Consider the following 12071-nt stretch of genomic DNA (forward strand, 5'->3'; position numbering starts at 1 on the left):
ACCACTGAAGGCCACAATACAGAAATGGACGCGGTTGGCGCCTTTCTTTATTTTTGAAAGAAGCCAGAAGGCCAAGTGCACCACACGAAGAGCAAGAGACACCTGCAGGGTTAGGGGTTGTTGAAGTTATTTTTATTCATTGAACAATGGTGACTGCACCGGATGGTGCTGACGATGTGATGGGGTGGTGCTTTTGGTGCTTGGATGGGGTGCTCTGCACATTATTAAAGGCCGTAAGGCCACAGAGCACTCGTGGGTTGGTGTATCGATGCTGGCATGCGTGCTCTCTCTATGCATAACATCTGCATGTGTTCCTCCAAAAACAGGTCCTGGATCGTAGTGTAAATATCAGCGTAGTCTTGTAAATAATGCTCCCTACCGGCTGTATGTTTAGTTTGCGAATTCTTTCCGGATTCGGTTATCCTGTGGGTGTGTTTCTGTGAGGAGAAGGGTGCAACGTCGCAGGGGGACATATTTACTCATTTGTGAATATCTGTAAAACTGTCGCACTCAGGGTAGAGTTAATAGTAGAGGGAACTACATCTGCGTGCCACACTAAAGTAGGTAAAAATTTATCGGGTCGGGACGCCCCGAGGGTAGAGAAGGGTGCAATGTTGCGAATATGGCATTTGGCCTCCATATCCACTTGTAAATATTCCCCTATTTCCCCAATACTCCCCAACTATCCCCAATCCCCCATTCCCTAGTCCCATTGCCTGTAAATAACACTGTAGAACCGACCTTCCCCTTTTTCCCCCATTAAATGTCGTGCCCAGGTCCACCGCATCTCACGTAGACAACTTTCGGACATCTTGCTAGTTATTCTTAGTCTATGTCAGTTAAGGACTCGTTTCCATTAATTCTGACTCTTCGTTGCACCAGAATGTGATTGTATGGCACCAGTAGTGAGTTTAGGACCTCCCCTTACCTCCTCCCATCTTCCCAATGAAACAACAACAACAACAACAACAACTACAACAACAACAACAACTACAACAACTACAACAACTACAACTACAACAACAGAGGAGAATGGGGGCAGCGCGGCGTGGGGGAGTGTGCGTCCTCACACCGGCTCGGTTAGCCGCCATTGACCATGCGCTCCGACGGGGTTACCACGAAGGGGCTCCCTGTCAGCCCCTCGTCAAGGGCGGAGCCGGTAACCCCCCCCGCACGCACCCAATGAGAAGCAACGGGCCGATTCCATCTGGGGCGGAGCTAACGAGCCGAGGGCGTGTCACTCCCCGCCGGATATACGCGGCCACTTACCGGACGTGATGTCAGATGCGCCCCCAGCTTGAGAAGACAAGTCACCACCTCCGAGCGCTGAGTGAGACCTCCCGCATCTTTGGACTGGACCGGGTCGATTTTGCCCCTGAGCCAAGGTGCACCTTGAGCCATCGAAGACCTGCCCCTCCTTGCCATCAATCCCCGTGTGAGTCAGTTTTGTCCCGTTTATCTGTCGTCTGTCGGGGCTAATATAAGAGTGTGTCTAAGTGCCTGCCTTTCTATGCTGTCCCTCTTGTCGTTGTAATCTGACCTTCCGCCCTAATATAACCTCCTCCGGAGGTCTTGAGAACCGTATCCCTGGTGTCGTGTCATTTTAATCCCAGCCGTTGTGTCCTTTTCCTTCATTGATTTAGCGTAGCGCGACTCGGCAACGTTCGAGTATAATCGGGTAACTTGTGCGGACACGGCGGCCATTCCGCTCGGCCCACCATAACATCAAAGTCGTGTCTGTAACAATATATATATATATATATATATATATATATATATATATATATATATATATATATATATATATATATATATATATATATATATATATATCATGAGAGGGTGTGGCATGTGGGATTGTGCACATCGAGTGAAGAAGAGGCTGCTGATATGGCTATGTACGATGCTGATGCAATGTTAATGGGGATTTATTCACATAATTAATTAACATAGAAGGTGGTATGACGGTTAAGGTGGTTACCTTAAAATCTCATAGAGTCTTGAGGTTGAGCCCCTGTCGTGCTGTTAAATAACGCCAGGTGGGTAACCTCAGCCTGTCATCCTTCTGAGGAAGGCAAAATGAGTTCCAGCTTACTGGAAACGGGGAACTGCATCAGAGGCACAGCCGCGCTTCTAGAAAGATGATGCAACCAGCAGCCACAGACTGCATATGGAATTCATAATAATACAGTACTTTATTTTATGTTCTTAATGACTCTTATTCATGAAAAGAAATAGCACAAAAATAATACACAAACATTCTAATTAAGGGTACAGTTTGACACATTTTAAAGTTGAGGTCCTGAATGCTATTTTCCCAATTAAACTTTAAGTTTGTGTATTTTTCACGGACATTTTCAAATTGTAACTCTGCGAAAGGCATGGCCCTCTTTTATATACCTGAACACTGTGCGGGGTATCGTGTTTGATGTTTCACCTGCAACTCTACCATAGAATAGCTTTTTAGGAATGTTTTGTCAAAAAATGTGTTCGAACAATGTGGAATGCTGAATAATCTCGTTTGTCAAATAATTTGGTGTGAAATGTATTATTGTCATTTTTTTTTTTGTATACAAGATCGAGGCTCGTGTAAGAGCGAGCACATTAAACACACATTAGCACATAAAACACAAAAAAACATAAACCGACACAGAACATATAATAAAAGGAGGGGGAGACGAGATGGGGAGAGCGAAAGGGATTGATATCGATTATTATTATTGTTATTGATATCGATTAGTAATTCTAAAAAAATTAACTGAAGTGCTTGTTGTACACCGCTCCTTTCCTATGCCATCTCCAGGCATTGCAAATCGTCATTGCTGGGCACCGAAGGGGGCTCGGCAGTGACGCACGCTGAAAGAGAGTACTCAGTTTTCACTCTGGTTGTTTGTTTTCTTGCTTTCTTTCTTGTTTGTTTTCTTGTTTGTTTGTCCGGACGATATCTCAGCCATCCTTTGAGCTAGGAAGCTGAAATTTCGGCACAATAGTGAGCAAGTCCTTTGTCAAAAACGGTATATATATTTTTTGATTAATCAATAAATTGAGGAGTTATTTAATTATTAGCGATTAATTAAGTACTTATTTAATTAATTAAATTTCCTTTCTCTTCTGACCATTAACTCAGGCACCTTTTGAGTTAGGAAGCTGATATTTGGACATGCCAATGACCAGGTGATTTTGCTGCAAAGGATATTTTTGATTTATTAATTAATCAATTAATCGATTAATTATTTAATTATTCGTTTAATGCCAAAAAATTTTTTTTTTTTAAAGTTACAGATTCTGATGAAATAGTGGTAGTTTATGTGTTCTCTGACCAAATTGATTAATAATTTAACTTTTTTATGATTATTATTTATTTATTTTCATTATTAATCATTTATTTATTTTCTTTCTCATTTGGCCAATATCTCAGGCACCTTTTGAGCTGGGAAGCTAATATTTGGACATGAGTGACCAAGTGATGTGGCTATCAAGGATATTTTTGATTTATTGATTAATCATTTCATCTATTAATTATTTATTGATTAATCGATTAATTATTTATTGAGTAATCAATTAATTATTTAATTTTTTATAAATGACTTATTTAATTATATTTCTAAAAGATACATCTTCGGATGAAGCACTAGTGGTTTAGTTATGCGATTAGCCAATTGATTATGAAAATATTTTGTGATAATCTTTTATTGATTTTAATTATACAATTAATCAATCAATTAGTGTACACCTCTCCCTCCCAATGCAGCCTCAATGAGCTGCACTGCGGTATTGCCGGGCGTCGGAGGCGCCCCGGCAATGCCGCGCTGCAGCATATTTAATTATTTGGCATGGGGCGGTGTACTTTGAATGTATGTGTACTTGTTTGGTTTTCCTTTTTAAATTCGAGTTATTTTTGATACTTATCATCATGAAGCTGATCAAATACAAATCCATCATTAATTTTTTGTTATTTTTATTTTTTATTTTTTGCAAGTAAATCATCAATTACTCTCAAATGTTTCTAAACCTTCTTGCAGCTGTTGTTTATTCTTCAACATGTTCTAGAACACACACACCTTTCATGTACCCCATTCGCAGGTCATCAGTTGCCCATACGTTGGACTGCAGTGGAAACCCTGAAAACGTCATTGTTTACCAGCAAATCTGATGTGTGGTCGTTTGGCATCTTGATCACTGAATTGTACAGCTACGGGGCGCTGCCGTACAGTGGTAGGTACTTTGGGAATGGTGAAATATATGTGACAAATAATGTTCCTGAACAAACTTAGCAGCTTTACGCTTAAAGAAGCATCCTTGGGATAGAAAACGAAGAGCAAAAATTCAGGTCTAAGTCACAAGAGTTTCCTGTTATAAAACTCATCAAATGAAACTCCAAACAAGAGCAATGGTTGGATATATTTGGGGTCAGTTAATTCCAATGTCAGAGGTGCCCACCGACTCAGATCGACACAAAACATGACACAGCCAAATATTCTTCCCAAATGCACAGTAAGGTTGGCTTTGTGGTTGGGCCAAAATGCCAATGCACAGTCTGCCCGGATGAAAAACAACACCGGGCAAAGGGCACATGAGCTTTCATTGGGAGCCAACAGACACCGAGTGAGGAGATGGTGTCTCCTAAAAAACACCCATCTGGTTTGGACCGGTTCAAGTCATACCAAAGACTTTTAAAATGGTACATGCTGCTTCCTTGCTTGACAATGATAGAGCATGGACAATCTCCATCGGTTGGTATCTATGGGGAGGAGGAAATGCAACGCTGAGTGTGGTGAGAAAAGTGACGTCATTGTTATGACGTCACTGGTACCCAGAATATCCCGGGAATTGATGGCAGTGACGTGTGTGTGTGTGTGTGTGTGTGTGTGTGTGTGTGTGTGTGTGTGTGTGTGTGTGTGTGTGTGTGTGTGTGTGTGTGTGTGTACGTGTGCGTGTGTCAGCTCTATTTTTGAGTCTTAGGCCAAGTATTAAAGAAAAATGAGTAAAGCATGATCTTGCTTTTCCAGGGAAAAATAACAATGAAGTGATGGACCTCGTGATTCGAGGAGAATGCATTGATTCTCCCGGCGACTGCCCTGAAAGTGTTTGCAAACTCATGCGGAAGTGTACCCTAACCGACCCACGTGACAGACCCACCTTCGAGGAACTATGTGCAGATCCAGATCTACAAACAAGAATGAAAAGCCACCAATAGAAAAAAACAATTTCATTTTTCCTTGGCTGTTATACATAATGTATCTTTACGAGTACACCCATTCCTAATGGGAGCGGCAGGAATGGTCATGTTATTATCCGGCTCTCTGTCTCTGGGATATATAGATTACAGTAGATCTAGGCCCGATCCTTAAAAAAAAGGAAAGGCTGGCTTGGAAAACGCCTAGCTCCAGCTTCTTGGTAACTGAACACACCCTGGGTTTCCTCCCTTTCAGTTTATTGTTAAACAGAAGGAGCGACTGTTTCAAAAGGTAATCATATGTGTTTGTGGTTTATAATATTTTTAGGGTGAGCCACGAAACGCCACCATTACCTATTTATACATGTTAACATTGCGTTTGTTCAAGGAGAAAAAACCCCTTGGGGAGCAGGGATATTGCTAGTATTCATATTGTTCTGAAATAACATTAATATTATGCTATTATCATTGTTGTTGTTATTACTTTTGTTATTAGAATCAGCCTTGGAAAAATGCCACGATTAGCTATCTTAACACAAATATACACCTTAACACATTTTTAACCCAAGACAGAAAACCTCCTTGGGGGAGGGGGCAAATTAAGTCGCTACAACCCCCATCGTGTGACCATTTATCCTCCTGTTAAGTTTGGTTACTGGATAAGTAACCACCGAACATACCACGGTCAGACAGACAGACAAACACCACATTGCTGATTTTAGTATTACTAGCAATGGTACCCGCCCTACGGGCGGGGCTTCAATTGGGAGGCCCAAATGAAAAGGCTAAATATCAGAAATTGAAGGCTTTTTTTTCTTTTAAACGATTTATATAAACATTCGTTAAATCTCGATCGGTGCAGCCGTTTGTGCGGCACCCGGGAAAATAACGTCATGCGGGAGCAAGTATCAGCAGGATGTGGCAGTGTGGGAGTCCACGTTTCTGATCCTCCTTCATGCCGAAGTAGCCCACCACTTCTCCAAGCATCCCGCTTTTCAGATCCGCCATGACAGATTTAAGCTTGATACTGAAGACGTGTGCAGTTAATCCTCCTGATGTCGTATGTACTCCTGATACGTGTTTCCTTCATTGTAAAAACGTCCAAATCAACAGTTAAAAGGATTTTGAGCCGATAGCTCTTACGGCCTTGGCAAGATCGATGGAGACAGCGATCTGTTAGCGTATTCACTGCCCAAATAGTTATGTGGAATTATTTCATGTAGAGATTCAACTAATCGTGTTCACAATCGCTATGTCGTATGTATTCCCGATACGTGTTTCCTTCAGTTGAAATGGGTTAGAATTCTCTCAAGCAGGGATTCAACCCGTGTCCTTATAAAAGGTCCTTGTCCGAGGTCACCGAGTTCGATCAGTGCAGCCGTTTGTGCAGCACCCGGGAAAGCAACATCGTCACAATGAGAACAATGAACATTATGCGAAGGCGAATATTATGCGGGAGTCCAAACCTGAGAATGCTTGAGACAAAAGCTGAAATTGGGAAAACTAAATAGCCTATTTTACTCCTGGAGATCCCAGGATTATCCACCCAAAATATCGTTGAGATCGGTTCAGCAGTTTTTGCGGTACCTTCGAACAGACAGACAGATGGACGGACAGTTGGTGAATTATAGTAGGATGTACAACCATACATGGCTGACAGGATTACCCAGAGGTACGCACACTCACCTTTAAGCTGTCTAGCCTGGGTTTGAATGTCGAATCCAGATATAAACTGCCAGCCCAGTGTTTCACAGGCAGGATGATTCATCAATGGGAAGCCATTCCAGTGTCATCACAATGTGGCCATAGCTGATGTCGGTGGAGGACAAATTATTTTGTTAGAATAAACATTGGTGTGAGTAACAAGCATTCTGAGTATTGCGCTGCAATACATGTCCCCTACCAAAGTTCAAAGTGCCATAACTTTGTCAAAAATGATCGAATATGCAAATTTATGCACGGTTGATGCTGGTTTTCAAACTTGATCTGGGGTATGCTGAGACACATGTGTGTCACGCCTCGCCTCATTGATAAGCCCGCAAGGTCGCTCGGTGGAGCAGCCTGCACGTATTGCACTGTGTGAATTATATAATTACCAACTCACGGTCTGAGGTACTAGTGATTCAAGAGATATCCATTTTTAAAAAATATTTTCGTTTAATTAACGATATCTGCCAAACGACGTGCCCTATCGCAAATTCCAAAAGGACATTTTAGTAGACTGAAATGCTGAACAGATCTGTGAAGTTTCCCCTCGATTGGATCAAAAATGAGGGAGGAGCTCGGTTTTAAAGGTTCATGCTTAAAAACGTCATAACTCTGAAACCATGTGACGCATGACGTCGTGCTCAATGACGTTTTTGTTCGTCATGGGTATACGATTCTGCCTGCAAAGTTTGGCCTCGATCTGTTCAGCCGTTGCAGAGAAAAAGGGGTTTTCGTGTTTTCACGAAAAACAATATGGCGGCCGAACCACGTGACCTGTGACATCATAATTATCATTAAAATATTCGACAGACCGAGTCCCCCCTACGGTGAAAATTTGATCTCAATCGGTCCTATTATTGCAGAGAAAATCTTTTTTAAAGGAAATTAAAACTTAAAATGGCACTGATTAAGGGTCATCAGAATTATCAGAATTCCCAAAGTTCAAAGTGCCATAACTTTGTCAAAATTGATCCAAACGGCGTGAAGTTCGAACTTGATCTGAAGCTTATCATGAGGAAACCATGTGCCAAGTTTGAAATCATTAGCATTTAGAGTTTAGAAAACAAAGTCCGGAAAACTGTTCTTTGCGTGACGGACTGACAGACTGACAGACGGAGGGACAGCGTGCAAACCGAAAGTCCCCTCTGGTGCACACCGGTAGCGGACTAATAACACTACCGAAGAAAGTTGTGGCATACACATTCACAATCAGCACTAACATCAAGTAAATCTGCAACAAAACTCCATTTGTTTCGTAAGATCATCATACTAGCTGTGACGTCATCATTTTGGGGGATGGTGGTGTTTTTCTCACATTGCCATAATAATAATAATAATAATAATAATAACAATACATTTATTTTATATAGCGCTTTTCAAGAAGCCCAAAGACGGGAATTGGAGTTTTGTTGAGTGTCGATTTTATGTATGACAGAGTACAAAAAACAAGTGCAAAAAGACAAAAATAAATAGGTAAATAATTATTAATCAAAGCAAAAGGAAGGAGAAGGAGAAGAGATAGTCAGGGGTTAAATGCTGTGGGTTAAATGTTAAATGCAGTGTTGAACTGTGTGAATTATACATGGTTGATGTTTGAGTGATGTTTTGGTCTTGAGTGATGTTTTGAATGTGGTGAGTGAGGAGGAGTCTCTGATGGTGTGAGGTAGTGAGTTCCAGAGGGTGGGAGCAGCGATGGAGAAGGCCCTGTCCCCCCAGGATCTGAATTTGGTCTGGATGGGGGGGGGGGGGGGACAGGAGGTTGGCGCCAGCAGAGCGGAGGTTGCGGGTGGGAGTGTGTCTGGGGAGGAGGTCAGTCAGGTAGGATGGGGCCAGGTTATGGAGGGCTTTGTAGGTCAAGAGGAGGATTTTGTACTGGATTCTCTGGGAGATGGGGAGCCAGTGAAGCTTATAAAGGACGGGGGTGAAGGAGCTGGGGCTCCCACGTCGATCGGAAGAATGGACGCGACAAAAAGCTGGAATTCATCCGAGTTGCTTTAATCAAACCAAACACTCAGGCACTCTGAAAAGCCCGTTTATCGGGCAGCAATATATATACATATTATCCCGGAGCGTTTGCCCAGGAAAGGCGAGAGGGGGCGTGGCCCAGCGGCCTGGCAAGTTGAGGGCGAGCCTGCCCGGGCATGCCCGGGCGTCCCGACCGAGGCCTGGCAAGTTGAGCGCGGGCCTGCCCGGGCGTCCTGGACGAGCCCGGCATGGTGATCGCTCCGCGTCCTTGATAGGTGCAAGGCGATTGTGAAAACCCAGCGGTAGCCGCTACACACGTCCCCCCAGAATCGACTTGCACCGGCAGGGTCAATTTGAGGGGGGTCCTGATGACCCGGCCGAAGCAACCCCTGGCGGGTCGTGGGAGGGGGTCCGGTGTGGTGGTGGGCGGTCGAGTGGGGGGCACCGTGGACGGGGGGCGGCCTCGCCGCGGCGGAAGGGCCACCCGTGGTGGGTGGTCGACGTCCACGTGCGCCGGCTTGAGGCGGTCCACCGTAATCCGGTCCGACCTGCCGCCGATGTCGATGACGAACGACTTGTCGTCCCGTCGCAGCACCCGGAAGGGCCCGTCGTACGGCGGCCGGAGTGGCCCCCGATGTGCGTCGTGACGCACAAAAACATACTCCGCTGTGCGAAGTGCTGGGGGGACGTAGGACTGGGGGTCACCGTGGTGGGATGTTGGCATGGGGGCAAACCGTCGGGCGGCCTCCTGGAGGTCCGAGCGCTGGTGAGCTGCGGACCAGGGACTGGTAGCGTCGGGCACGAATTCGCCCGGGACGCGTAGCGCCTGGCCATAGACAAGCTCGGCGGTGGATGCCTGGAGGTCCTCCTTGGGGGCCGTGCGGAGGCCCAAAAGGACCCACGGCAGCCGGTCGGCCCAACCGCCGTCTTGAAGGCCGGCCATGAGCGCGGCCTTCATGGAGCGGTGGAATCGCTCGCACAACCCGTTTGCTTGGGGGTGGTAGGCCGTAGTACGGTGGAGCTTGACCCCCAGGTTGCGGGCGACCGCGCCCCACAGCTCGGAGGTGAACTGTGGTCCGCGGTCTGACGAGATGTCCGCCGGTGCGCCGAAGCGGGCGACCCAGGTGGCGATGAAAGCCTGCGCCACGTCGGCGGAGGTGGTGGAGACGAGGGGAACGGCCTCCGGCCACCTGGTGGTCCTGTCCACCATGGTGAGCAGGTGTGTGAACCCCCGTGACGGGGGGCGGGGGCCCACCAGATCCACGTTGACGTGGTCGAAACGTCGTTCGGGCACGGTGAAAGGTGCCAGCGGGCCTGGGTGTGTCGGTGGACCTTGGCCCATTGGCAGGCTGTGCAGGTGCTGGTCCAATCGCGGACGTCCCGACGAAGGCCGTGCCAGACGAATCGCGCCGACACCAGCTTCTGGGAAGCTTTCCGGCCCGGGTGGGAAAGGCCGTGGAGGGAGGCGAAGATTCGGCGTTGCCAGGTGACAGGCACGATGGGGCGAGGCTGGCCTTGGGAGACGTCGCAGAGCAGGACAGTGTCCGCGAAGGGGATGTCGGCCAGGCGGAGGCCCGTGTCCGCCGCCCGGAGGGCTTGCACCATGGTGTCGGTGGTTTGGTCCGCCGCCATAAGCGCAAAGTCCACGCCCAGGTGGACCGCGTTCGCGCTGGCCTGGGAAAGACAGTCGGCCACGGCGTTGTTTTTGCCGGCGACGTGCCGGATGTCCGTGGTAAACTCCGACACGGCGGAGAGGTGGCTCTGTTGGCGGGCCGACCACGGCTCCGTGACCTTGGCCATGGCGTAAACCAACGGCTTGTGGTCGACGAACGCCGTGAAAGGTCGGCCCTCCAGGAGGTGGCGGAAATGGCGGACGGCCAGGTGTAGACCGAGGAGCTCCCGGTCAAACGTGCTGTATTTGAGCTCATTCGGCCGGAGCTGCCGGCTGAAAAAAGCGAGTGGCTGCCAAACCCCGTTCACCCATTGCTCATGTACGGCGCCCACCGCGTAGTCGGAGGCATCCGTGGTGAGGGCGATGGGAGCGTTGAGCACCGGGTGAGCGAGCAGTGTTGCGTCGGCGAGGGCCCGCTTTGAGCTTTGGAAGGCCGCATCCATTGCTGCGGACCAGGCGATGTCGTGCTTGGCCGGCTTGCCCCGGAGGGCTTCGTAGAGGGGCCGCATGAGTTGAGCAGCGCGGGGCACGAAGCGGTGATAAAAATTCACCATTCCCAGGAATTCCTGCAGGGCCTTTATGGTGCGGGAACGTGGTGATGGCCTCGACCTTGGTTGGCAGCGGCACGGCCCCGTTCTTGGTGATGTGGTGGCCCAAAAAATCAACGGCCGTCGTGCCGAAGTGGCATTTGGCCGGGTTGACGATGAGGCCGTGCTCGCTGAGGCGCCCGAACAGTGTTCGGAGGTGGAGGAGGTGCTCGGCCCGGGACGTGCTGGCGACGAGGATGTCGTCCAGGTAAACGAAAAGGAACGGCAGGTCACGCAGCACGCCGTCCATCAAGCGCTGGAACGCCTGAGCCGCGTTCTTGAGACCAAACGGCATCCGCAAGAATTCGAATAAGCCGAACGGCGTGATGACTGCCGTTTTAGGGACGTCGGCCGCCCTGACAGGTACCTGGTGATATCCCCGTATGAGATCAATTTTCGAAAAAATGACCCGTCCCGCCAGACGGGCGGAGAAGTCTTGGATATGCGGGATCGGGTACCTGTCGGGGGTGGTAGCGTCATTGAGACAGCGGTAGTCGCCACACGGGCGCCATCCACCCCCCGGCTTTGGCACGATGTGCAGTGGCGAGGCCCACGCGCTATCGGAGCGCCGCACGATGCCGAGGTGCTCCAACGCGTCGAATTCGGCCTTCGCCACGGCGAGCTTGGCTGGGTCGAGGCGGCGGGCCCTGGCGTAGACCGGTGGGCCCGTGGTTGGTATGTGGTGCTCGATCCCATGCCGTACTGCGACGGCCGAAAACGTCGGCCGCGTGAGGGCCGGGAACTCCGTGAGCAGGCGAGCAAACTCGTTCGCCGCCGGGACGGCGCATGCCAGCTCGCTCGGCGCGGAGCTGCTCAATGTGCATACCAGGGAGCTGAAGGTTTCGGCGTTGATTAAACGACGCCGTTGGACGTCCACCAGCAGTCCATGTGCGCAGAGGAAGTCGGCGCATAGCAGAGCCATGGGCACGTTTGCGGTTACAAACGTCCAAGCAAAGCGTTGGCC

The 12071-nt window shown here is 48.3% G+C and overlaps 1 protein-coding gene across 4 annotated transcripts in view; it reads left to right on the forward strand.

The window, feature by feature from the left end:
• LOC137429403 (tyrosine-protein kinase fyna-like) overlaps positions 1–8612 on the forward strand; it is a 135351-nt gene extending 126739 nt beyond the window's left edge. For all 4 annotated transcript variants that reach the window (XM_078779995.1, XM_078779996.1, XM_078779997.1 and 1 more), the window contains 2 exons: positions 4084–4215; positions 5010–8612. In XM_078779995.1, coding sequence (XP_078636121.1) covers positions 4084–4215; positions 5010–5197 — 320 coding nt within the window. In that variant the 3' untranslated portion in view covers positions 5198–8612. The remainder of the gene's footprint in view (positions 1–4083; positions 4216–5009) is intronic.
• The last annotated feature ends 3459 nt before the right edge of the window (positions 8613–12071 follow it).

This window comes from Myxine glutinosa, chromosome 6, assembly GCF_964187855.1.
Source record: "Myxine glutinosa chromosome 6, kmMyxGlut1.1, whole genome shotgun sequence".
NCBI lineage: Eukaryota > Metazoa > Chordata > Myxini > Myxiniformes > Myxinidae > Myxine > Myxine glutinosa.